At 34.3% G+C, this 27,659-nt stretch overlaps 1 protein-coding gene across 3 annotated transcripts in view; it reads left to right on the top strand.

Moving 5' to 3' along the window:
* Positions 1 to 27,659, top strand: part of TMEM135 (transmembrane protein 135) — a 244,678-nt gene that overhangs the window by 159,360 nt on the left and 57,659 nt on the right. For all 3 annotated transcript variants that reach the window (XM_059930619.1, XM_059930620.1, XM_059930618.1), the window contains one exon: positions 11,311 to 11,357. In XM_059930619.1, coding sequence (XP_059786602.1) covers positions 11,311 to 11,357 — 47 coding nt within the window. The remainder of the gene's footprint in view (positions 1 to 11,310; positions 11,358 to 27,659) is intronic.

Below are 27,659 nucleotides of genomic sequence, written 5' to 3'. Positions count from 1 at the left end.
GGAAACACAGTAGCTACTAAATCAACATTAGTAAAAATTTTCTAGAGGCAGAGGGATATAATTGAAAGCCTTGAATTTGAAATCAGGTAGTCCTAGCTCTGAGTCTTAGTTCAGCCACTTAAATGTTTTGTGATTTTAAGTGAGTAACTTACCTTCTGAATCCAATTGCCTCATCTTTAAAATGGAAGTGATTAAAAACCTACCTTGAAGAGCTATTATACGATTAGCGGTAATATTTTTAAAAATATACAGTGCCTGGCAGTGTTAGTCAATAGTAGTTCATTATCTAGTTTAATCCCCTACTTTCCTCTTTCTCTATGTTCTCTGGCCCTTTTTATTTTTTTGATTTACCTTTGACTTTAAACTCTCCTATGGTTTCTTTTTGGCTCCTTGCTCTTCCTTTTCATATTTATTTCCTTTCTTGTTTGTTTTGATTTACATTTTTAATGACTTTTAATGACCAACTAATTGACCATAAAATAGAGAAATGGGTATGGGAAAGAAAAGAAGCAGCTGAATATCTTGATAACTTTTAAATATAAGTCATTGGACAACCTTTACTTCCAATAACTGCATTTCCTTTACATGGTAATAATAGGGATGTAAATAAAGTGCTGTGGGTGTTTGGTGATAATGTCTAGTTGGTTTTTATAGTTCCAGTTCAGAGAATATACTTCAGTGAGTATTTTGTTCCATGCATGAATTCACATGGTGATTTTCACTTGACCATTAAATTTTCTTTTAAGTTTTTAATAACGACTGATTTCTTTTCATGTGTAAACCCTTATCTGTAGTCCTTTAAATAGTGAGTTGTAATTTAAAGCTGTGATTTTTTTAAAAATTTGCCAGCGGAATTAGAATTGTGTTGTAATAAGGAATGTCATTTACAGGTTATATTAGTTACTACATGCTGAAATTTTCTATAGTTATATACTTTAAATCCTTTCACTTTTATGGAAGACAAAATACAGCTTACCTACTTACCATAAAAGGACAGGACATCGTATAAGCTGTACTTCCCAGCCACTATCTAACATAGCTGTTTCTACAACTGGAAAATTTCAAGGTTAATATGTTGCCAGACTTTGTTTGCTGACCTTGAAGGTATAAATCAAGAATGGTGAGCAGTGCAAGGAAGAGACTAGGACCAAGTTGTTGGCGTATTTAATATAATTCCCCACATTCAATTCAGTCAGAGAGAATGCTCTCATTTGCTTATACATATGAGAGTATATACATATACTCTTGAGATTTGTCTCATTATATATTAGTGACAGTTTGCTTTGAAATAATTTTGTTGTACTGAAAAAATTTGACTCATGGAATCACAGAATTTTAGAGTTCTGAAGGATCCTAGAGATTAATCTAACTTCTCTTAAAGATAAAAAGCTTAAGGCTCAAAGAATGGAAGTGATCTGATCAAGTTTATAGTCTTAATCTGGAGACCTCAGACTTCTTTCTTACTAATAGCCTGGTGTTTGTGGCCCTAAATTCCCCATAAGGTGTTTTGTACTTTTCCCGTATTTGTTTTGTCAAGGAAGGGAAACTTAAAAAAAAAAACAAAACTCAGTAAGCAAAACTGCTAATCCAAAACAGAGAGACAGATTATAAAGATGTACTGTATATTATGTGAGATTAGAATTGTATAAGGATTTTTAAAACTTATAAAACAATGTATAGTTATTTAACTTAAGAATCCCACTGCTCAAAAACGATGCATCTTTAAAAGCAAATTAATATTATGATAATGATCTGTTGTGTGTTCAAAGCAAAATATATACATTGCTAATTGTGATACCACTTATTGGTCCAGTGAGAATGGCTTCCCCAAGAGGCCACGTAATGGTCTGTGTTTTCAGAAAAGTCGAAAATGCTTATAGAGTCTAAAGTTCAGCCTTTACAAAGTATACGAATGGGAGTACAGTTTAGTTTTTTGAAAGATGGTTGCTATAAATAGAAATTAACATTATTATCAGAAGCCTTATATGGTATATCAAAAATCTGTCCACGTATGGAATTAGATGAAATAGAGATTGCTCTTGGGGACTTTGTGTTCTAAGTAACTTTTGGTGGAGACATAAAGGTATACAGACAACCAAAAAAGCTTTGTCTAAATATATACTGAGTAATTAAAATAATAATAGAATTAGATGTTTTGGTGACTACCTCTTGTAGGGTGAGGTGTAAATATTCTGTCCTAGCATGTTGTATTGGGATGATTTGTTAATGTGCCTGCATTTCTGCTAGACTGACCTCATAAGGGCAACAAGAATCAATATTATCTAGTTTTGTTACCCTAGCACACTGGCAATATAGCAAGTACTGAAATAAATTTATAAACAAAGGTAAGAACTTGTGGTTCCTTGTTTGTTCTGTTTTGCTTGAAGATCATGTGGTCTCTTGATAGCCTGGAGCTTATTTAGCTCTGTATCTCTTTCCTTTTGACTTTGCTCAGGCACAAAGTGTTAGTAACACATAGATACCAGATCACTTTTTAGGAACGGGTGGATGGATAGATGGTTAAAATATGAATGAAGTACACATGGGGCAAGGAGAAATCTATTGCTTCTTTTCCGGAAAACAGAGACAAGATTTCAGTATTTATTTGCATAATGGAAGGAAGGGGGCTCAGTGAATATGGGGAGGAAACAGACTTGATGAGTAATGAAGGCCAGGCAGCAAAGAGCATTATTGTCTTTGGACACATTCAAGCAGGAGTGGTCAAAGGCACTGAGCAGGGTTAAAGAACATTTAATTGAGTATGTTAAAGAAAAGCAGAAGATTTCTGTTGTAGGAAGTAGTTAAATGCACCATCTGTTTAGGTCTCTAGTAGACTTTAAAATGACTTCAGGATATGTGTTTTAACCATTTTGAGGCTTAGATGGTGAAAACAGCCTTCTTTACCAGGTCGTAGTCACATTTTTTATATTTCTGGTTATTTTTAGGTTTTTAAAGTATTCATATATGGTGATACTGTGTCTTTGTTAGAGCATTGAGAGGGATAGTTTTCATATAATTCTGCATGACATAGTGATGACAACCATAGTACAGTTTTTCCCTGAAGGTTTTGTAAGCTCTCTAACATGAATCCATGTATTGTAAATCTATCACTTCCCGAAATGTCATTCCAGAGAAAACAGTATTTTTCAGCTGAATGAACTTTACTTTCTCATTATTTGTTATACTTTCTGTACACTCAGCTTAAAATGTTCTTTTGGTTTAGTACATTATGAGATTTCCATTACATGATTACTTTTATTTAACCACCCATATTCTTGGTGCAAATAGATAATAATGAAATTAATTCTATGTTTTCACATAAGTATACTCAGTTTCAAAAAATAAAAATGGTTTCTAAACGATTCACAATCCAAAAATAGACAAAGGATATGAAAAAGTGGTTAAACCAACTGACCAAAAAACAAACAAAAAGGTTTATAAACCTGTGGGGCTCAATTTCACTCATAAGAAGAATGCAGCTGTAATATATCATTTCTTTCATCCACCACATTGGCAAGGATAAAACAGTTTGGTAAAACACAGTTTTTGTGGATTATGTAAGGTTATGGCTACTTTGATATACTATTGATGGGAGTGTATCAAAATTTAAAATGCACCTATCCCTTGATACAGAGAATTCAGTTTTAAGAATTTACCTCCAGAGATATAGGTATGCAAGTTTACAAAGTATACTTTGGTATTCAATATATGTAGCATCCACTCTATTCATAGACTGTTTAAATAAACATGTGTGTGTGTGTGTGTGTAAAATTTAAAAGAAAAGTATAAAACGGTTTCTTTATTTGGCATGTATCTTTGTACAAGTGTACGCACACACGTACAGAATTGTATACAGACAGAATACCAGAGATCTGGATAGAAGGGAACTTTCCTTTCATTGTATTTTTATCATTCAGTTTGAATTTTTGTTTCTATCATGTACATGTATTAATTTGTAAAAAGCCAGTTTTAAGTGTTTTTGAGAAGTAATTTACATGCTCTAAAATTTACCAGTTCAAAATGTTAATTCCATGGGTTTTTAGTATATTTACAAAATTGTGCACATATCCATACAGTCTAATTTTGGAACATTTTTATTGCCCCCTGAAGAAACCTTATACCATGAGCAAACTCCCTATTACCCCTCACTCCTCTAGCTCTAGACATCCATCATTCTACTTTCCATAAGGAGATTTGTCTATTCTAGGATTTCAGATAAATGGTATCATACAACATGTGGTCTTTTGTAATTAGCTTCCTTCACTTAGTGCTTTTGAAGTTCATTCGTGTTGTAGCATGCCCTTCATTACTTTTTGAATTAAAAAAAATTAAAAATCAAAGTGAAAATAGCAATTTCAAAATTACTTATCCTGTTTAAGTGTATTGTGCAATGGTTGTGAAATGGGAGGGAATTACAGAGAAATTATTTTTTGTCAGTAGTTACCATTTCTTGAGCATCTGTGATGTACTAGTCACTCTATTAGGCTTTATGTATGTTATCTCATTTAATGCTTACAATATATGTAACAGATAACATTGTATTGTTTCCACAAATGAGTAAACTGTGGTATGATTATTTTATGTGTTGCTTTAGACATAAAAATGTAAAGAATAAAAATAGATGTGTTCAGATGTATACTTTACAGCTAAAGTTAGAATATAAGTGTAATAACATTACCACAATGCAGTGAAAATGTCATTTACTGGCCAGACAGGTCTAATAGAACCTTTTGCAATTATGGAGATGTTCTATATCTGCTTGTCCATTATTGTATCCACTACCACATATGGCTGTTGATTACATGCAATATGGCTAGTGTGGATGAGGAACTGAATTTAATATTATTTTTTTAAATTAATTTAAATTTAAATAATCACATCCTGCTTCTGGCCATGACATAATAAAGGTAATCCTTACTTTTCCAACTGAAACAGCCAAAGTGTGGGCAAAACATATGAAACAATGGTTTTACAATCCTGGAATTAGGCACTGAAGGGCAGAGATCCCTGAGAATGGGAAACAAATGAAATGAGTCTATGATTATGCTAACTTACTGCCTTGAGAAAATTTCCAGGCTTGGATCAAAGAGGAGACATTCATGCAAAGTCTAGAGGACTTTCTGAGTTGAAGAAACAGAGTGGAGAGTGAGAGGGGAGACCATGCTGGATGGAGTCCACTGAAGACTAGAGAGGAAAGTATTCAGCTGTTTACTGATTAGGGCATGCACATTAGGAAGATACCCCAGGTCAAAGAAAGAATGACCTGAAAGGATTAGAGGTGCTTAATTGAGTGCTGGCACTCAAGCAGCAGCAGGAATAGTGTCTGTTCCTATCAGCCAGACTGGAAAATCTCAAGATTCATGTGGCATTGGGGAGAGTACACATAAGGGTCTTATCTCAGCAGTGGGGAATAATTAGCCCTAAGTTGAGCACTACTTCACTCCCTCCTAAAATATCTTAAAAGCAAGTCCTTAAAGGATCAGACTGTTTCTAAATAACTGTGACCCAGAACAAAACTCAAGATTTATGGACATACAAAAATATCCAGCATCCACCAAGGTAAAATTCAGAATGTCTGATATCCAATAAAAATGACCAGGCATGCAATAAGAAACAAGAAAATTTGACCCATAAGGAGGAGATAATCAGTCAGTTAAAACCAAATCAAAACTGACAAAGCTGTTAGAATTAGCAGGCAAGGACATTAAAAAAGCGTTGTTACAAGTGAATTCCATAGTTTCAGAGGAGTTAGAGACATGGAAAACGGGGAAAAAATCCAAATCAAACTTCTAACGATGATAATTACAGTGTGTAAGATGGAAAATGTACTGGGTGGCATTAATGACATATACATTACAGAAGAAAATATTAGTTAATTTGAAGACCTAATAATAGAAATGATCCAAAATGAAGCACACAGAATAAAGAGAATATTTTTTTACAAAATAAAGAGAGCATTAGTGAGTTGTGGGACAACTTCAGGTGACCTACTATATATTAATTGGAGTTCCCAAAGGGGAAGGGGAGAGAGAAGAAAATATATTTGATGTAATTATGGTTGAAAAAATTTCAAATTTGATGGAAATTATAAACCCACAGATCCAAGAAACTTAATGAAACCCTTTTAAAAGAAACATGAAGAAGAGTACTCCATGGCACCTCATAATCAAATTGTAAGAAGACATTTGAAGTGGTACTCATTGAGCCAAATACTGAAATAAAATGATCCATCAACCTAGAAATTGATACCCAGCAAAAATACTTTCAAAACAAAGGTCAAAACTTTTTTAGACATACATTTTTAAGAAAAAATGTTTAAAATATAGTGGTTTCATAATATAGATAAAAGTATACTAGGTGACAACAATAGCACAGAAGTCGGGGTGGGGGAGAAATGGAAGTATACTATTGTAACAGTCCATATTGTATGTTTAGTGGAATAATATCACTTGAGTGGAGACTGTATCAATTTAAAGATGTTTACTATAAACCCTTTAAACAAAGAAGCCAACAATGGAGAGAAGATGGAATCCTTAAAAAAACTGAGTTGATTCAAAAAAGGCAGAAGGGAAGAAAAAAAAAGAAACTATAGAAAAATAAATAGCAAGATGATAGATTTAATTCTGAACTTACCAATAATCACATTAAATGTAAACAATCTAAATATGCCAAATGAAGAGGTGGAGATTTTCAGATACGATAAAAAAGCAAGAAACAACAATATGATGCCTACAGGCAGTGAACTTCAAATATAAATACCAAATCAGTTAAAAGTAAAAGAATGGAAAACTAACAGGAATCAGAAGTTACTGTCAGGTAAAATAGATTTCAGATTAAAGACTATCATCAGAGATAAAGAAGGTAATTTCAGCATGATAAGGAAGATATAATTCTAAATGTTTATGTCCCTAGTAGCAGAGCTTCAAAATACGCCAAGGAAAAACTGATAGAACTGTGAGGAGAGATTGTGGAGATACCTCCATAAATACAGCAGGATATTTTGATAACTTCTCTCAATAATTGATTGAACAAGTAGACAAATCAATAAAGATTTAGAAGATTGGAACAACACTGTCAAGCAGCTTGACCCTCTGCCCAGCAACAGTTGAATTCACATTAAAAAAAAAATGTACATGGGCTATTTACCAAACATATGGAACATATTCTGGGACATAAAGTAAGTTTTGATAAATCTGGAAATAATCAAGTCATATATATAAAGTATTTTCTGACCATAATAGAATAAATAAGTCAGTAACAACAAAAAGATAGCTGAAAATCCCCAAGTATTTGCAAGCCAAATAACACACTTCTAATTAAGTCATGGATCATAGAAGGGAGCAAAATCAAAAATTAGAAAGTATTTTGAATGGAACAAAAATGAATTCCCAACTTATTAAAATTAGGACACACATACACGCAGATCTAGGGGGAAATTTATAACATTGTACATCTATATCGAAAAAGAAAAATATCTTAAACCAATGGCCTAAATTCCTACCTTTAAGAAACTAGGAAAACAAAACCAAAGCAAACAGAAAAAAGGAATTAGTAAAGATTAAATTGAAATCAACAAGGTAGAAAACAGAAAAATAGAGAAAATCAATTAAACAAAAGCTCATTCTTTGATAAAATCAATACAGTTAATAAATCTATACTCAGACTAATCAAGAAAATAGGATACAAACGGCCAGTATTGGGAATGAGAGAGGTGACATCACTACAGATTCTACAAGTATTAAAATAATAATATGGGAATGCCATTAAGAACTTTTGGGGTGTGATGGATATGTTCATTATCTTGATTATGTTGATGATTTTACAGATATATACCTATGTCAAAACTAACAAAATTGTATACATTAAATATGTCAATTATACATCAATAAAGCTATAAAAATTTTTAAGTAGCCACACATATAAAGAGTAGCTACAGAATTAGACTGTGGAGCAGTATTCTGTAAGTTCCTTAAGGGTCAGAATTGTATTTAAATAGCTTCTTTATGGAGCAGGTACAGAGTAAACATTTGACCAATATTTGTTTAATAGAGGAAATGCAAGATACAACTAGCAGGGTAGAACATGGATATATCACTTACCTTCTAAGGATCGAAGTTTCCTAATACGAAAAAATATATTATCTGAAGGTCGTTTTAGCTCTAAAATACGATAATTCGGAACACAGAGAAAATCTTCATTATTTAATTGCAGATTTACATTTATTTGGAAAAACACTCTGTTGAAGTTACAATGTTTAAGAAATTAGCACAATTAATGTAAAAAGCTTTGAAAACTGTATGTTACTAAAAATGAAACCCTTTCTTTAGCGTCTTTGACATAATACTGACCATCTTTCTGAATAAAATTCAAAAATTTTCCATTGGTTCTGTTGATATGGTCCCCTCGTTTATCCCTCATCTCCTCAGTGTCTCTACTAACAAGTCTGTGCTTCCTTGATCACTTTGTATAAAACAACCACCCCTACTCTCCTGCATTTTATTTCCTTATCCTGCTTTGTTTTGCTCCAAAACTCATCACTGTCTGACATACTATTTCAATATCTTCTCTTACCTCGCTAGAAGGTAAGTTCCAGGAGGGCAAGGACTTTGTCCATTTTGTATACTGTTGTAAGTTTTAGAATAGTGCCTGGCACATAGTATGTGTTCAGTAAATATTTCTTGAATGAGTTGATCAATTGTACTTTAATATCCCTTACATGTTTCCCCCTGCTTGCACAGATTTTCATATCTTAAATCTCCGCTCTATATTCTCCAAATATTGGTAATTTGAGAGATTTCAAAAGGTCTACCTGTTTAAAAACAAACTTTTTTCCAAGCTTCTGTCTCTGGATGAGGTTTTTATATCTAGATTACTTCCATGAATAACAAAACAAAATAAAAACAATCTGCTGAATGCCTGACACTTTGCAGCATCGTCTCATTTAATCTTCCCAACAATTCAAAGTGAGGTGATATACTCATTTTAGAGATAAGGGATCTAAGTCTTAGGGAAATTATATAAAGCATCAAAAGTCACATAAAATTAGATTCAAACCTGTATTTGCCTTATTCTAGAGCTTGAGTTTTTAAACATTATGCTCTTTCCCGGTTTCAACTGTATTATTTGTAAAGATAATCATTAGTTTAATATGAGCAAAGATAGGTTTAGCATGTGAGGATAGAGCATAGCAACATTTTTTGAGGGAAAGAGACTTTGGAAGTTTTCTTTGGAGAAAGTAGCGTGGGAAAGATTTGTGGGACACTTCTAGAGAGGTTTGTGAGTGGAGTCTGCGAGGGGAATAATGACTAGTGCAGGGAAAGAATGAAACATTGAAAAATTGGGAAGGTTGGCATTGCCCAAAGGGGTTTCAAGGAGAGGGAAATAAAAACTGAGTTTTGTGATCTGGAGCACTGGCTGGCAAATTATAGCCAGTAAACAAACTCACTTGGACTTTATAATTGATTAATCAATAACTGAAAATTATTCCTTATGCTTTAAGTTACATTTTCAAAAATAGTGATATGAACCTTATGCGTCATAGATAGGGTATTTTTGAAGGCACGAGAGAGTGGGAGAGGAAAAGAAGGAGAAAGGAGAGGAGGAGAGTGTGTGCATGTTTATTAGATTTTTAAAAATAATTTATTTATTTATTTATTTATTTATTTATTTATTTATTTATGGTTGCCTTGGGTCTTTGTTGCTGCACGTGGGCTTTCTCTAGTTGTGGCAAGCAGGGGCTACTCTTCATTGCGGTGCGTGGGCTTCTCATTGCGGTGGCGTCTCTTGTTGGGAGCATGGGCTCTAGGCACGCGGGCTTCAGTAGTTGTGGCACGCGGGCTCAGTAGTTGTGGCTCATGGGCTCTAGAGCGCAGGCTTAGTAGTTGCGGTGTGATGCCCATCCTCTTTTGGGTTGGTAGGTTTATATATTTCTAAGTCATTCAGATTGTATTTATAATGCTTATCTTAAGCCAAGGTGGCAAACCTATCAAGCTCAATTTGTAATAGCAAAACTATTATACTTTCCTTAAGCCAACTAGCAATTGTGTTGGAAATAGCTAAACACTATTTTGTACCATTTTTGTTTTCGTGGTTCCTTGTGGTCAGTCTTTAATAGTTGAAGATAGTTCATTTGTCATTTGTCTATGATGTGAGGCCACTGACAATCCTTGTGTTTAATTTACACTCTTATTGTTAACATAAGAACACAGTTTACAACTTCCGTTTTACTGATTTAAAACAATTTTATGGAGATCCACTTTGTTGGCATAACTAAGCTTTTGGTCAGGACTTGGGTTTGGATTCTTTCCATAGACATCTTAGTAATATACTTTGTGTTTCGTATGACGTGTTCTAGGGGAGCTTCTTTAATCCAGATTTATTGTGTGTTCTGATGCTTGCTTTTAGAGGAATTAATTTTTTTATAGGGAGTCTATATCCCATACAGGATGATCATATTTTTAGGAGCTTTTCTTATTGATTACAATTGGTTGACAACTGGACTGTGTTTTATATTTTAAAAGTCTGGTCATCTTGATATAATAGTTAATAAGTTTTATGATTTTTTTGCTGACTTCACTATTTAAAAGCCATTGTCTCTGTTCTTAGGTTACTTGCTTCTTGAGGAATTCTTAGATATAATTTTTTTTTTTTTTTTTAAATTTTTATTTATTTATTTATTTATGGCTGTGTTGGGTCTTCGTTTCTGTGTGAGGGCTTTCTCTAGTTGTGGCAAGTGGGGGCCACTCTTCATCGCGGTGCGCAGGCCTCTCATTATCGCGGCCTCTCTTGTTGCGGAGCACAGGCTCCAGACGCGCAGGCTCAGTAATTGTGGCTCACGGGCCTAATTGCTCCGTGGCATGTGGGATCTTCCCAGACCAGGGCTCGAACCCGTGTCCCCTGCATTGGCAGGCAGATTCTCAACCACTGCGCCACCAGGGAAGCCCCGATATAATTTTTTAAATTGGCTATTCCTTTTTGAACCCTGTTACCCTCTACCCAGCCTATATACATATATATATATATAGTGTTATATATGTATATATATATAGTATTATATATATATGTACACACAACATATTGTATAACGTTTATAATTTTATTTATTTATATGTGTGCATAAATATACAGACTTATTATTGCCTTGATATGACTTATTTGAAAGGTAGAGAATGTGATATGTGTATGACTAGTTTCGTACATTTTTTAATTGTTTCAGGTACAAGATTTAATAGTGGGTATTTTGCTTTCTAAGACACACAAATGGTGATGTCAGTGTTCTTTTGTAAGTAACGTATTTTCTCCTTGTTATAGGTCCTTTTATTCTGCATCACAGCTGCCATGTACATGTTCTTTTTCAGGTATGTTCTGTTATACCTATTTATTTTAATAGAAAAAAATACTCTTCCTTTGTAATTTTTAAATCAACCGTGTAACTAAAGTGTCTTCTAAATTATTATGCCCCACAAGTGACCTGAATTTTTGTTTGCTTTGTTTTGTTTTCTAGAGTGGTTAGAGAAAAGTCACTGCTCCTTAGTGAATAGAGAAAGAGAGGGAAGGAAGATGTGATTTTTCACACTATGCTTATAAGTTCATCTTGGAAAGCTGAATATGTAAATTAATAGTTCTCAGATCTTGAAAGGTGAATTTCTGTTTTTTGTGGACCTGATTTTAGATATTCTTCGCTCACCTTATCAAACAATCAACATTTTCAATTTAAATGAGAAAAAAGTGATGGTAGGGCTTAATCTAAGTCTTTTATGAACGTAACCTAGCATGCTAATCACTGTCTGTAAAATATTAAGTTAGTCCATTATGTCAGAGTTGCATTTTTCATTGATACTGAGACTCTGAGGAATGTGGGGGAGTGTTAGGATGGCTCAGAATTTTAATGCCACTAAAAATGGTGCCTGTCATTGTCATACAAACACAACAGTATGGGAGTTGGATTTTTGATTAGGAAGAGCCCACTCCTTCATTATCGTCATTTTCTGTAATACCAGTAATTCCTATTTGTTTCACTCTTATTACACTCATTTGAATAGACTCTTTCTTGATTTTTCTGGTTATAGGCAGAATTCAATCACAGCAGGAAGTTCTAGGCTTTTAAAATTAAAATTTGCACTTGATTGACATGACAGTTATGGATTTTAGTAAGATATATTTAGTAGATATCTTTATCTTTTTTTGTTTAACCTAAATAAGGCAGTTCAACCATAGCAGAATGTTTAAACAACTAATTTCCTGTCAGAACATTCTAATAAATACTTGATAAGCACAATGATATAATTTGAACTTCCTTTAACTATAAAAAATGTTATATGCAAATATAAAATGATGATGGTGCTGTAATTTTTCTTGTAAAGGACAGACAAGCTGTTAGAAGGAAAAAAATGGATGAAGTTTTTAAGGTGGGAAGGACGTATTCATGATGGAGTGCATAGTATTCTATGTCAGTTATTAGCGACTGAAAAATTGTTGCAGCTATCTGGGGGTCTTTGTGAAATTGTATGACCTACCATTTTTAATATACTTTCACATACACCTTACAACTCCTGTAGTCTCTTTCGTATATTCTAGCAATTTAGGGGTGTGGTAGGGGAGTTAAGAACAATGACTCTTTCATTTCATCAATTTCCAAAGATTTCTTAATTGTATTCAGACACATTATTAGGACAATATTGCAAAAAGTTCAAGGATTTATCTTTATGCTGTATAATCTGAAGATAAAGCATACCTAGTAGGAGAAATGTAAAAGAAAAGATAAAAACTTAGAAACATATCTTTTGTTGGCATGCACAGGAGGAAAGTACAGTATCAAATAAAATGTTTTGTGTGTGTGAAAATTCCTAACAGACCAGGTTGTTAAGTGAAACAGTCCTTCCCAATATAGCACTTAAAGATAGCATATTTGATCAACATTTAGCATTTCTTAGACATCAGAAGTTTTTGAGGTTTAAAAAACAAATTGTCTTGAATATAGTGATAATGCCCAATGTTAGGCATGGTCCTAGGATATTATACTTTAAAAACTGCTGCCATCAAACTAGTATTTTTGGTGTAGAAAGAAAATCAACCCTATAAATATGTATTTTGGTGCAGAGCTACGGAACCTTTTCCTGTTTCAGTCACAGAGTCTAGGTTAAAAACAACAATTTAAAATACTTTCCAGAAGGCTCAATACAAGGTTTTAGTGCCAAGATAAACATTTTCAATTTTCTGAGGAAAGGGGTTGTTTTTCTCCAAAAAGAAGCACTATCACCAAATTCCTAGTGTTCTTGGCAGAAGTTAGTTTGAATAACTCAACAAAAGAGGTTTGGTAAATGATAAAATAAAACCATTTATAAAGTACTGCAACCAAAGAAAACAATGTTATATGTTTGTCTGAACTCTAGCAAGTGTTTAGAATGAACAATAGCAGTTAGCAAGTCTAATTCCATTAGAATATTTTATTTTTAAAATTCAACTTTATTTTAAGTATATTGTAGATATTTGAGGACACATTTATTCCATTTATTAACAATTATTTTAATTCTAATTGCATAAAATTAGATCAGTAAATATCAAATGATATTGTCCCTATGACTCCATTTATAATAACCTTTTTTAAGAAGAGGATAAGAGAAACATTTTATGTTAGAAATGTCAACTTGTGTTTTTATCCTAACCCATAAATGGGAAAAAGGGAAATGAGAACCCCCTTTCAATAGAGAGAAAAATGTGCCAATTTTATTTTTTTTAAAGAAAGAACTTGAGGAAGTAGTTCCATAAGTATTTTCTAAAAGTGACATAGGATGTGATGGTTATAGTATGAATTTACTTAAAAAGCAACACAATGTTCAGAGTATTGAAACTATGGTTATTAAAATGTATAATGAAAATGTCTTACTTTTGCATAGCTCTTAATAGCTCTTAATAGTTATTTTATAGGTATAGTTCTTTTCACATACATTATCTCATACATGGTGATCTTGATTTTTAATCTGTATGCCAAAAATATGGCTTATATTCAAATGGAATCCTGGGAACACTTCAGAGGCTTGGGTGGAGGAAAGGTAATATGTGAAGAGAAAGTTTTTTCCGGTTTTTTGTTCCAGTTCTTAGCCAGCTGGCCATCTGGCCATCCAGCCATCCAGCTGTCTATTGATATAAATTGGGGTACAATATTTTGAAGAGTGTTTTGAAAGAAAAAGGCTTTCTGTTCAACCCCAGTGGGCACTCTTCGTAATGGTTCTGCCTCCTTTGTTTAAGCATTTTATTATTTTGTATGTTATTGTCACAGCTTCGCCTTAGGGCATGTCTGCCACTATCAGTTCAGGCCAAGCAGGAGTCATAGTTGAAAAGTTGATAGAATATTTTGTCTAATGCATCTCTTTAAAACATTTCTTTACTTCCAAGTGTGTATTTATGGGTAAAGCAACCTAAGTTGTTTTTTTTTTTTTTTTAAGTAAAAGGATTCATCATAATTATTGATTCAGGCCTGCTTAGGATCTTCCCAACAGTCATGTGGAGAAAAGAAATGAGTTTCTTTTGAACCACCAGCTCTTTTTTGTTTTAATTGAGAAGCAAAGGAAAGAATCAACAATAACACAGACACTACAACAAAACTGTTACACTTACTCCTGCTCACAAAAAATCAATGAAACATGAAACTCTTTTAAACGTTATTTTATTGGTTTTATTTTCAGCATTAGTGATCTGTGTATGAAGAACACTAATATTTTAGAAAAATGAAATAATTGAGCTTCATTTTTCTTTAATTTAAAATAGTGTCATAAAGTGTATTACAACAACTTTGATCCCATCTTAGTGAGTACCTAGCTAGAAATTCTTTCCACCTGCCTGTGCAAAGGCAGCCAACAGTTTGTTTAAACATGTAGATTGAAAGGCTCAGACTTGTCACAGTAGATAATCTACAGACTATATATGACTGATTCACAATAGACCTACCTTAATCTGCCGTAAACATTGGAAAGCATTGGATTTTTATTTAGAAACCAGTGCAAATTAAAGTTTATTGTAGTTGTATTTTATACGTATATATATTTTTAATACATATTTAGAAATAGTATTGATGACTGCTATTCCATGAATTTGTGCTATTCTGTGAAGGCAAAAATAATAAACTATTTCATTAGTCTCAACATATGGATGTAGTGTTGTTGTTTTCTTTTAATTTATGAAAACAACACTATTTATTGGCTCGACAACCCATAGTTCTTGAGTGAAAGACATTTATGATTGTCCTTGAATCTGTTTACATGAACTTATTAGTATCTTTGAAGTAACAAAAAGTAAGGAAGTTTTGATCTGGGTCTTTCAACCATTTACTCATTTTTAAAAAATCCTTTAAATATCAGTTAGGTTCTATTTTTTAAAGTATTGCCTAAAACTACACAAAAGTCCAGTCTAGAAAATTATATATGGCATTTGGAGTTTAAAAGTTTTCTTCAGGTTTGGGAGAGTGTGCCCTAAATAATTAGATTTTTAGTTCAAGGAGATTACTTCCAGCAACGCAGAGAATGAATTAGGCGTTTGGAGGGGGCATAATAACAGGTAATGGGAGGACACTGCTGCAGTTGTTTAGGAGAGAAATGGTGAGGACATGACTGAGGGTTATGGTAATGACATGATGAAGAGTTGATTTATCTAAGACAGGAGGATTGCTGCTTGGATGAGGAAGAGCAAAACACTAGAAGGTGAGCAAATTAGAAAATGTGTGGAAATTACATACAGGTTTAGCAAATACTGAGACTGAGTTGCTTTTAGGACATTCACATAGAGAAATACAGATATCATTTGTATATTTGGAGTTCAGGAGATAAATAGAGGCTATTCTTGATTGTCACACTAGCAGTTTGATGTTGGACAAATTATACAACTTCTGTATACCTCAGCTTCTTCATTATTAAAAAGTGTAAATTGCTGTATGGACCTCATAGGTAGGATTGTGAGAATTACATAAGAAGCAACATCTTTCCAACTTTTTTGGATGTCACCCAAAATAAGAACTACCTTTTTTTTTTTTGTGACCACGCCATGCGGCGTGCGGGATCTTAGTTCCCTGACCAGGGATCGAACCCGCGCCACCTGCATTGGAAGCACGGAGTCTTAACCACTGTTCCACCAGGGAAGTCCCAGAACTACCTTTTATATTGTGACTATTCACGCAGACCCATAAATTTCCCAGGATAGTATGTAACCTTGCTACGTGTAATACATTTGGATATTTTCTATTCTAATTTATTTCATTTATTTAAAAAGCTGTTTCGGGCTTCCCTGGTGGTGCAGTGGTTAAGAGTCCACCTGCCAATGCAGGGGACACGGGTTCGAGCCCTGGTCCGGGAAGATCCCACATGCCGCGGAGCAGCTAAGCCCGTGAGCCACAACTACTGAGCCCGTGCTCTAGAGCCAGTGAGCCACAACTACTGAGCCCATGTGCCACAACTGCTGAAGCCCGCCTGCCTAGAACCCGTGCTCCACAACAAGAGAAGCCACCGCAATGAGAAGCCCATGCACCGCAACGAAGAGTAGCCCCCGCTCACCACAACTAGAGAAAAGCCCGCGCACAGCAACGAAGACCCAACGCAGACAAATTAAAAAAAAAAAAAAAAGTATTAAAAAGCTGTTTCGACCCACTAATGAGTAACAACCAGCCATGTGAAAAACTACTGAACTAATACATGTGAGCACCTAGCACGGTGATTGTTATCTTAGCAAAATAATAGAGTTGCGAGTAGTGATTGTTGTTTTTAAACTAGGAAAGAAAGTTAATTAAAATAGAGAACTTGAGGAATGAAATTATATTTAGTGTGAATGCTGTAGACATATGCAGTAAGGTAAGGGTTAAGAACTGTTTCTTTGCTCTAGCAACCTGGTGGTCAGTGGTAACCTGCTAGAGAAACTTCTGTAGTTGAGTTGGGATAGTAGATTGAGAAATAAATGTGACATGTTGTATACTTTAAAATACAATTATATTTGAAAATTATTTCTCAATAAACTTGGGGAAATTTTTTTAAGTAAATAAAAGAAAATGTAAAAAAGTGTGAGATGTGGAAGTAGAATAAGTATAATAAACTCAAAAAGTTTGAGAGGAGAAAGATAGGGCAAGTTGTTATAGGATTAAGGGTTTTCCTTTTGTATTCCTTCTTTTCTTTGTTTATTTACTTATTTAGACAAGAGAGACTAAGTGGTTAAAAGAAGGTTGCACAAGCAAGAGAGGTTGACAAGTTGGGGAATGGGAAAGAAAAGAGAAATGGTCTAAGATGCAGCCCAAAACGTCTACATGCATGGCTAGATTGTTAAACCTACTTATCTGGAAGAGATCATGATAAATGATTAGGAGGAAATTGAAGCTTTGTTTGAAAGCCTTGGGCACACAGTTTAAGTGAAAGAGGACTGATATATGGAAAAGGTAGGAAGTAGAAAAATCTAATGCCTTTGGCTTCCTAAATACATTGTCATTCTTAAAAGGTGAGTTTTTAAAGAGTCGACATGGGCTTGTGAAAGCAATATTCCTCAGAAAATATATGCAGGTGGAACAAGGTACTAATGTAGTTGGCACCCAAAACCAGTCAGCTTACTAAAAAATGCAAAATCTGTCCTATGAAAAGAGAAAGTAAAGAGAATGTTAGGACTGTTGCTTTCTTCAAAGCACATAGAAAAGGTGAGAAAACATAGGTTCATAAATGTTGTGAATCACTTCCTCCGAGAATGCAAGGCTTATTACCAGGTCACATGACTGTAATGTGAGTTTCTTTTTGAGGGGAGAACATCATTCTGCCCGTTGGGTGAATGTTCTCCATCTATGGATGAAAGTTGTGGCAAGTCTGTTTTCACTTTTTGCCTGCTAGCCTTTGAGGTACTTGGGCCTAGATAAAGAAATGGCTCCAAAATTTTTAACATATATAAATGTTTATTGATTTTAGTAGAAGGCAAAGGGAAATATTGTATGGAGAAATGGTATGAACTTAAAATGCAACTACTAAAGTAAGAACTTAATGGGACACAATCATGTCAGAAGTGGTCAACTGCCTTTCAGAAACTTGTTGCAGTTTTATTTTCATGAATAACAATGACATTTATTACTGATCATAGAAAGCTCTTAGACTGGACTTTTGCTAATAAAATCGCTCAGATCGGAAGCAGTTAAGTTTAATTCCTTGTTTTACCAGTTATGAGGAATGCTATAATTCACTGTTTTCTTCACGCCTGAGTCTTTGTTTCCATTATTTTCTACTGTTGGAGTTTTCCTGGAGCTAATCAAGGGGCACTCTAGGGTAGCAGAGTTGGTGAAAAGCATGCACTCTTGAGCCAGACTGTGTCGGTTCAAACCCTCTCCATCTAACTTCTTTGTGATATTGGGTCAGGTGCTCAGCCTCTCTGTGCCTCAGGTTTCTCATCTTAAAGTGGGGATAATAACAGTACTCACCTCATGGGATTACTGTGAGTACTAAATGACTGCCACATTGTAAACTCTCAATAAAATTAGTTGTTTTTATTATTTAACTCTGAGCTGTAAAGGTCACATATTGTTTGATTCCATTTATATGAAATATCCAGAATAGGCAAATCCATAGAGATAGAAAGTAGATTTATGTTGCCTGTGGCTAGGAGACTTTTGGGGAACGGGGAATGAATACTAATTGGTTTTTTTTTTTTAAATGGTGATGAAAATGTTCAAAAAAGTAATTATGACGATGGCTACACAGGCCTGTGAATATATTAAAAGTCATTGAATGATACACTTTAAATAGTGAGTTGTATGTGAATTATATCAATTAAGCTGTTATAAAAATCTGACCTGGAAATAGATCTTTATTGCACAGCAGCATGGTGTTTCTGTGTTATCACCATTTAACATTCCTCTGGTTGCCACATCTCAGGGATGGTACTGTGTTTTTGTGGACACATAGGCATTTCTTGAGAGAGAACCCCAGGAAACTTAACTTCTTCTCAAGTGTATTTGAAGGAGTGTTCCCATGGAGAATGACAGACAAGTGCACCACAAAGCTTGCCAGCTTTCTTTCCAGAATTGTCAGAACTGCCGTTTAAAATATTCATACTCTTAGTTCTGAGACACTACACTTTAGAATTAGAAGGGAAGTAATGAGGAAGATTACAATACATGCCACAAGTTTATATGAGATTGTTATTACAACATTGTTCTAATAAGACGGAAATTTGTCTTTGATACTTATGAGTTAGGGTGTTTTTTACTTGGTAATAATATTTGAAAAGTGCAGTTTAAAAAAAGTTTTCTAGGACTGCCAACGAAGACTAATTTCAGAAATATCTGCAGACATGGTATAATATCAAATGTCCTTATTAGCTGGAGAAAAACAAGATTGAAAAATGGAGATAAATTTATTTATCTGAAATGTTTAGGCTTTTAGTGAATATATTCTCAAGTATCAGTCTAATGCATTACTGCTGATCAAACTGAAAAGTCATCAATTGCCATTTAAAGACTGAGATCATCAGAATGCCCTTTAAGTATCTATGAAGTCCACTGCTAATACATTCCAATTGAGTTTGAATGGAAATTAAATTAACAGTCTTTGGAAATATAAATTATCAGTTCACAACCTGATTATTATATTTTGAGTATGTATTTCGTAGATTGTATTTGATTATATAATGATATTGATTATATTCTGAAGAAGAATTTTGCTGTATTTTCTGTTTATTTTGGGGGAGGTGTTTCAGAATCACTGTCCTTGTCATGGAAATTTATTGAAATGAATCAAAGGACATGGAAACATTAATATTCATATAATACATCATACTTTTCCTTTTTCATGATCTAGATCTTTTTCAAAAAAATCACAGATAGCAAAAATTGGAAATATTTGGATTTATTCCAATCTGTATCCTTAAAACTTCAAATAAAATATCCATGTATGAAGCCTACTTTTCATGCTGTACTGGTTCAGTGACAGCTTGCTAGAAGAGGAAGTATGTCACAGCTGCCCTGAGCTGAAATTCACAGTAAAACAATATTTTTCCACCATTATCAATTTTCAGCACAGATTCTGTTTCTAATGGGTGACTGAGTCACTGAACCAGGAAGGTGTTTACCTGCAAAGTGAACTAATCTAAATGGGAGACGCTTTTAAGTTCTAAAATTTCAGCTGGAGTCTTCCCTAGAGGAAGGAAAAAGTGGGTCTCCTCCCTTTTTTATATTCTCTTGTCAATCACAAAGCCTCTTTGTACTGGTGGGGCCTTGATGGTGACTGAGTGCTGGCTGTTTGTCATGTTCCTGTCATCCTAAAATAAAAGAAGAACATAGCTTTGGGTTCTCAGGCCTTAGAGAATAAGTTGCTTGCGGCAGCCCAGGACCTCTGAATCCAAGCTGCCCTGGAATGCTTCTGAAGAGATTTGTTCACTGAAATGGAGTATGTAATTCTTATGGTTTTGAGCTCGTTGGGCATGTTCAGAAGAATAATGATATTCAGAATTAGATGATGGAGAGCAGTTGAGCTCATCACGTTGATTTCTTCTATCACAAAAACATCAAGCTCTAATATTAGCACAGTTGCTCTCCTGACTCCTGTTTCTTGCTTGAGTGTTAAAAAATGCTTTTGGAATTGGATAATTCCCAATCCTGATATTTTGGACAAACCTTCCTTGCAGGGTGTCATTATAGGATATTTTCAGGGATTCTTATGAAAGATGAGACTCTCCTCACCTCATCTTGTAAAATCACCAGCAACTTCTACTGGTATGAAACATGTAGGGAGATTTATTACAGCAGGCCAACCGAATTGAAATTACTTGAGTCCTGAGAATTTAAAGATCATTAAAGTTTTTGATCACTTTATTGAAGTTATTATCTATTTCTTTTGGATTTTAGCTTACATCTCTCAGTCTTTTATTACATTTTAATGATTAGAAGAACTGTGTGAATGAAGGTGATGTGGACTGATGTGGCTTTCACCTTGAAAGAATATAGCCCTTAAAAAATTGTATTACTTTTTTTGTTATTTGGAAAAGCAGAAATAGTATCTATAAGGATGAAAAAGAAAGGTTTTGTTATCAAATGAAATATTTCTTTTTACCGATTCTGAAGTATGCACTTGTTAATGTTCAACACATATGGACTGTTACAAATGTAAATGTCTGATGTAAGGGCTCTAAAGGAGTTCTCAAACTTTAGTGTGCATACAGATCATTTGGGGAATCTTATTAAAAATGCAGATTATGATTCAGTAGGTCTGGGCGGGGTGTTAGCTTCTGCATTTCTCGGTTCCCCGGTGATGCCAGGGCTGCTGGACCTGGGGCCACACTCTGAGTAGCAAAGCTGTGAGTCACATCAAGAAATAAATGATAAAATTTTCCTTAAAACCTGTAACTAAAAAAAAAAAATCCAGAGAATTTAATCCCTCTATCTCTCTTGCTAACCAATTCTAGTAGTTCACAGCATGAAGAGTCAGGACATTTTCCCCGAATATCCCAAATCTCTAATAAAAGGGAATGGGCTCACCCTAACGGCCTTTTCCCAGTTGAAATAGAAAACAGCTATTCATATAATCACTTTAGATGCTTAAAGATTATTAGGTCTCCTTTTCTCCCTCTTAACTTTCTTCTCAGCATCAACTTCTTTCAGCATTTTAAGATGTAGTTTACTTTTTTACCCCAATTTTAACTGTGCAGTATCTATGTAGGGTAAAAATGATGAGTCTTTTTATTCAATAGGTGAATTGATGAGAGATCTTTCTGATCTAAAAGTTAGCAAGTCTCCTCTTTTTTAAAATAATTTGTTAATTGTACAAGTAATACACTGCTAAGTTCTTTCAAAAAATTCAAATAACATCAAAGTGTATATAGTAAAAAGTGAAAGTTCTTTCTCCCTTTATCCAACTCCCTCTTCCTGCTTCTTTTTTCATTCAAAACTATCTTGGCATTTTGGCATATATCCTTCCAGAATTTTTTCTATACTTATCTATGTACCTATGTCTATATTCATTTTTTACAATAGGATCACATATTATGTATTTTCTGCAGTACTTCTCTATTTAATAATGTATCTTAGGGTTCTGTCTATATGTCACTATATCTGAATCTACCTCATTGTTTTTAGGTGCTGCAAAAAATTATAAATCTATAAGTAATACTTGAAGCCCTATTAACGTTTATACTGTTTGCAGTTTTTCACTATTACAAACTGTACAACTGTGAACATTCTTTTAAAAATATCTTTGTGTGCATGTTCCATTGTTTCCGTAGGCTGGATAGTTACCTACAAATGGATTCTCTGGGTCAGATATACTGGACGTATTTAATTTTGATAAATACTGCCAGATAGTCCTCCATAAAAAGCACTACCAATCTACTTTCCCTCTGAGAGTGCTTGTTGACTCCCAATCTTAGTTCATGTCAGTGATTTTTACCTTGTCAATCAAATAATCTAAAAGGTAATGCCTCATTTTTGCCTTACTTTGTATTTCCCTGATGACTAGTGATGTGGAACGTCTTTTCATTGGTTTATTAGTCGTTTTGATTTCATGCCCTCTACCCATTCTTTATTTTTTAATTTTTTGCACTGATTTATAGGAGCTATATGCACCTACAAATTTATATGCTATTAATATTTATTTTTTCCTGTTATAGTGTTGTGTCTGTCAGTCAGCAGTTATGTAAACAACAACCATAAAATTGTAGTGGCATATAACGAACAAGTTGGCTGGGTCAGCTCTGTGCCCCATTGCAGGTCTGTGAGTCAGTTAGGGCAGTTCTGCTTTGCATGTATTCATACTGATGTCCAAGCTGAGGTGACAAAAGCTATTTAGGGTAAGCTGTCCTCATGGCAATGGCATGAGATTTGTTTTTTACTAACAGCATCTCCAAGATACTCATATATGTGTACTTTAAGTACATCATTTCACCCTAGCACAGACAAATATCTGCTCATTTACCAAGGCATTTTGTTTGAGTTGGAGTTCCCCAGCTGGGGTTCTGAGTTGTTTTTGTTGTATAAATCATACTTATAAGGTATTGTCTTTCCAATACAGTAAACTCAGTTTCCATGGAAAAAAACTTTTTTCCTTTTTGGTTTATGTAATATGTAGGTCATTTACATAATTACATTAACAAATACAAATGACATAAACACATTTGGGGATAAGCACAGCTAATTCTTGGCAAGCATGTAACTCAACTAGTGTGAACTGACGTATGTGGTCATATTTAGTAGTGGTGTTTTATCTTCCAGCAGTCAATGTGAATGTTAGAACGTTTTACAGAGAAAATAGAGAATCTAAGATAAATTTATCTTATTAAATGTAATCTCTTAAATGGAGATTGCAAGAGAGAATTTTTACTGTAAAGAGCACATTTAAAAAATATTTACTAACATCTTTTGTCTCTGCAGTACCATCATCAACTGTCCTCTTTTCCATTCTTTGAGGATTTTTTTCAATGCCTTAAAGTCCTCAAGATTTGGTTTCTCTGTTAAAAAAATTGGGGTTTTTTTGCTTTTTATTTATCCTGGTAGAGCCAAACTTCAGAGTCATACTTTTATGATAGGAACCAGTTTATATATTTTACACATATCTTGATGCTTATTTATTCTAGTCTAAAAATAACTGAGGTTCAAGAATTCATGGCATATATGCTGATTCAGTGTTATTTTCAGTGAGTCTGATATGTTGCAAAGTTTCACAAAAGTATTTTCCTTTCAAGTGAATAATACCAAGACTTAATGTTTCAGAGGATCATAGATTTTTAGAGTGGGGAGCAAATTAGAGATTATGTACCACAACATTGTCGCTTTTCTGGTGAGGAAATGAAATCTCTGAGGGTTTTTGTGATTTGTCTTAGCTCATTCAGTGGTTAGAAACTGAGGCAGAAGTAGAATTTTGAATAATTTACTTTAAATACCATAAATTATTTCAAAACAGTCAAATATTTTGATATTTATGTGAAGAACATGGCAAAAGATTCAGTTATTTTTATACTTTTAAATACAAAGATTCAGGTTTTTCTTTTGTTTGTTTGTTTTGTACTCTTAAATACTACAGTGTGATGGAAAGCCTTTTTGAGAGAGAAATTAAACAGAAAGACCTAGAAATTAAGGAAGATAGAAGTTTGTTCAAAATTTTGTTAATGGATATTTTGGGGTTTATGTATGAAATAGTTTTAACTATATGAGAAATACCATCTCATGGGATTATTCATCTTTCTATTTAAGATTATAAGTATTTCTGATTGCTGCTATTAGGAATCTTTGGAATTCCCTTCTTGTGACTAGATTTTAAACCAGAAAAGAGGATAAAAGCTACTTTGTAGTCAGATGGCTATGCTTTCTGTCTCTGTGTTTCAATCTCTTTCTCTCTCCCTCTCTTCCTCGCCTCCCTCCCTCTTCTCCACCCTGTTTCTTTTCTTATCTTTTTGGTTTTGTTTTGTTTTCTGCTTTTTTTGTTTTAATACAGAATGTCAAGGAAATAACTAGCGTTGCACTATGGCACTTAACATTAAATATTCATCATATTAAGTGTGACAAATGTGTGTATGACTAGTATTTTAGAACAGAATTAAATTTATGTTACTACTTCCTAATACATTATTAATAATTTCTTAAGAGGAAGAAACTCTACGTTAGCATATATTTATAATCATCTCTGATCTTTTATCATGAATTGATCACTGCTTCCTTTATGAAACGTAAACAGATATGTATTGAAGCTTTATTTGAACAGCTGTTTGTACATTTTAAGGATTCCAGTTATTTTAATTTCTGCAGTGTATTTCCAGGCTTAAGCTCAATTGTCATTTAAATTCAGTCTTCTAAATTTAAGGTATATTAATTTCATGTAGGAAATCAGAAACATCTTAAATTTTATTCCATGTTTATTACCTTTGGGAATGTTGTTGTTTTATTTCTAGTGTTGAAGTTCATTTTGTTGGAAAAAATAGGCTATGTTTCCAAAGAGATTTATAAAAGGGGGTTGTTATTTTTTAAAGCTGTGAAGTACTTGAAATTTCATGAGTCTGAAACTATGTTATAGAATATAGGTTTGACATTCTTATTTTTCAAATCAAATTGGCCACAGTAATAATAAGCTACAATTGAAATATGAAACTCTGACATAAAGCAGAAATTGGAATGTTACGAACAGCTGTTGTCATAAAAGGGATCGACTAGAATTTTACTGTGTGTCTAAAACATTATCTTCCCACAAGTCTCCTTTTTTAGCTTGCTGAATATGAGTTCTAATTCTGCTCTGTTTCATCTCATTCCAGTAGTCAAATATTATTTCTTCTTGTTCCATACATGAATTAGATAGATATTAGGGTGATCATATGTACCTTGGATAGGTTCTGTTTTGTCAAAAAGTGTTCTTTCCAAATCATAATTCCTTTGGACTTAACTGTTTTTACTGGTTAATAATATCCGGATCTGCTCCAGATCTTGACCTTGCCCTATTTCTAACCCTACAAAGCTAACTGTGTTCCCTATTCTTGGCTGTTGAACCTTTTGTTTAGATTCAGCATATCTCTTCTTTCCAGCATCTTCTTCCCACTTTGTTCACCTGTCAGTTATGTCTTCTCTGTAAGGGGTCAGCTACAAAGTGAGAGTGATTAGACAGACCACATTTTGGGCACATCACACTTGCTTTCAGCAGCCAATTTTATTTGGAGCATAAAGTAATTTAAAAAATGCTAATGTACCCTAAGTTGAACCTTTCTATATTCTCACGTATTTGTAACACTTTTCTGTAGGAAATATAGTTCAGCAAGTCAGATTTCTGGGTACGTAGCATAATTAGGAAAAGTTTAAAATTCTTAATGGGAAGAGCTAACAACACAGTAGTGAGAGAGATGAATATGATGAATGTGAGGAAGAGATATTTATCTAAATTTTATCAGCTTTGAAGGAGTCATTTATTAAGAATTTTACATGTAAGTCGCATAAGCTCGTATGACTTAAAAAATCCACCATACTGGGGAATTAGCTGGTGGTCCAGTGGTTAGGACTCTCACTGTCAGGGACCTGGGTTCCATCCCTGGTCGGGGAACTAAGATCCTGCAAGCCCCATGACGTGGCCAAAAAAAAAAAAAAAAAAAAAAAAATTGCACCATGCTAGTCTGTGTCTTTCATAGCTTCAGAGCCCATTTGTCCCTATCTTGTAGTTGAAAAGGTCTGTGGATAGTGGGGCTTTGATGAAAAATTAAATAATTATAGCTAGCTAATATTTACTGAGTGCTTACTGTGTACCAGGCACTGCACTAAGTGCTTTATAAACAGATTTGGGTTAATCCTCACCATTACCTGCTACCCACTAGGGTAGGTACTGATATTTTCTCCCTTTTACATGTAAGGAAACTGAGACTTTGAGAGGTTAAGTAACTTGCCAATGATTGTATAACTAGAAGTAAACAGCTTGGATTTGAATTGGGGTCTCTCTAACCTCAGAGTCTATTCTCTTCATTCCTCAGTCCACCTGACTTGACCAGTACTTCGCAATCTTTTTGACATCATGCCATACATAGAAAATGTTAGTGCGTGTCTTTACGGCATAGTGGGGAAAATGGCTGAGGCTGCCTACAGCCGCAGGTCCTGGGCACCCCAGAGGTCTCCCCTGCACCCCCATGATGTAAAGTCAAAGTAAGGAGGGAATTAGGACTTAGTCGTATATCGTTCCGTCGTTTGCGGCAGGCACACCTATTGGGAAGCTCTGTTCTACACTCCGGCGCCTCACTGGGAAGTGAGGGTGAGAGGTAAGTGACCTTTTCCCCGAGATCACAGTGCCTCCAGCTCCTCATCATCACAGGCCCGGTAGTGGGAGCTTGGATTGGTGATGTGTTTGAACAGGTCTGTGAAGTTCCTCTTTCTCTTTTATTTTTCTATCTGCTATAGTAATAACATAGTTGATGGTTGGATTTTTTTTCATTGAGGAAATATTTATTATTGAGTATTTACTGTGTGCAGTGCAGTGTGCTTTGGTAATTAAAAAGATTCACAGTCTGCTGGAGGAAATATTTCTTGCTATAGTCTGGACGTTTGTATCCCCCGCCCCCTGCCAACCAAATTCATATGTTAGAATCCTAACCTCCTAGGTGATGGTATTAGGCGGTGGGGCCTTTGGGAAGTGATTAGGTTATAAGGGCAGAGCCCTCATGAATGGGATTAGTGTCCTTATAAAAGAGGCCCAAGAGCGATCCTTTGTTCCTTCTGCCTTGTGAAGACCCAGCAAGAGGGCACCATCTATGAACAGGAAGCAAGCCCTCACCAGACACCCAATCTGCTGGCGCCTTGATCTTGGACTTTTCAGCCTTCAGAACTTTTGAGAAATAAATTTCTGTTGTTTATAAGTTACCTAATCTATGACATTTTGTTAAAGTACGTTGAACGGACTAAGACATTATACATAAATTACTTTAATATGGCATGTGAAGTGTCATAACATAATGGCATGAACAAAGTGCAACAAACAGGAAGGGTACTGTTATTAGTTTTAACCAGGAAGTGTAGCGAATGTTTCTCTAACAAGTAACATCTTATCAAAGCGTTGAAAGATTAATAAAATTTAAACACAAGAGGTCAAGAGGTTGGTGATGAGGACAATAATGCAAACATAGTGGATAGCATCAGCAAAATCTTAGAAGTTGGAACACTTATAACTAGTTTTACATGTTAGAAAGAAAGGAAGGGAGAGGAG

Source organism: Balaenoptera ricei, chromosome 8 (genome assembly GCF_028023285.1).
Source record: "Balaenoptera ricei isolate mBalRic1 chromosome 8, mBalRic1.hap2, whole genome shotgun sequence".
Taxonomy (NCBI): Eukaryota; Metazoa; Chordata; class Mammalia; order Artiodactyla; family Balaenopteridae; genus Balaenoptera; species Balaenoptera ricei.
Note: the sequence above shows the minus strand (reverse complement) of the source record. Positions and strands in the feature narration are given on the sequence as shown.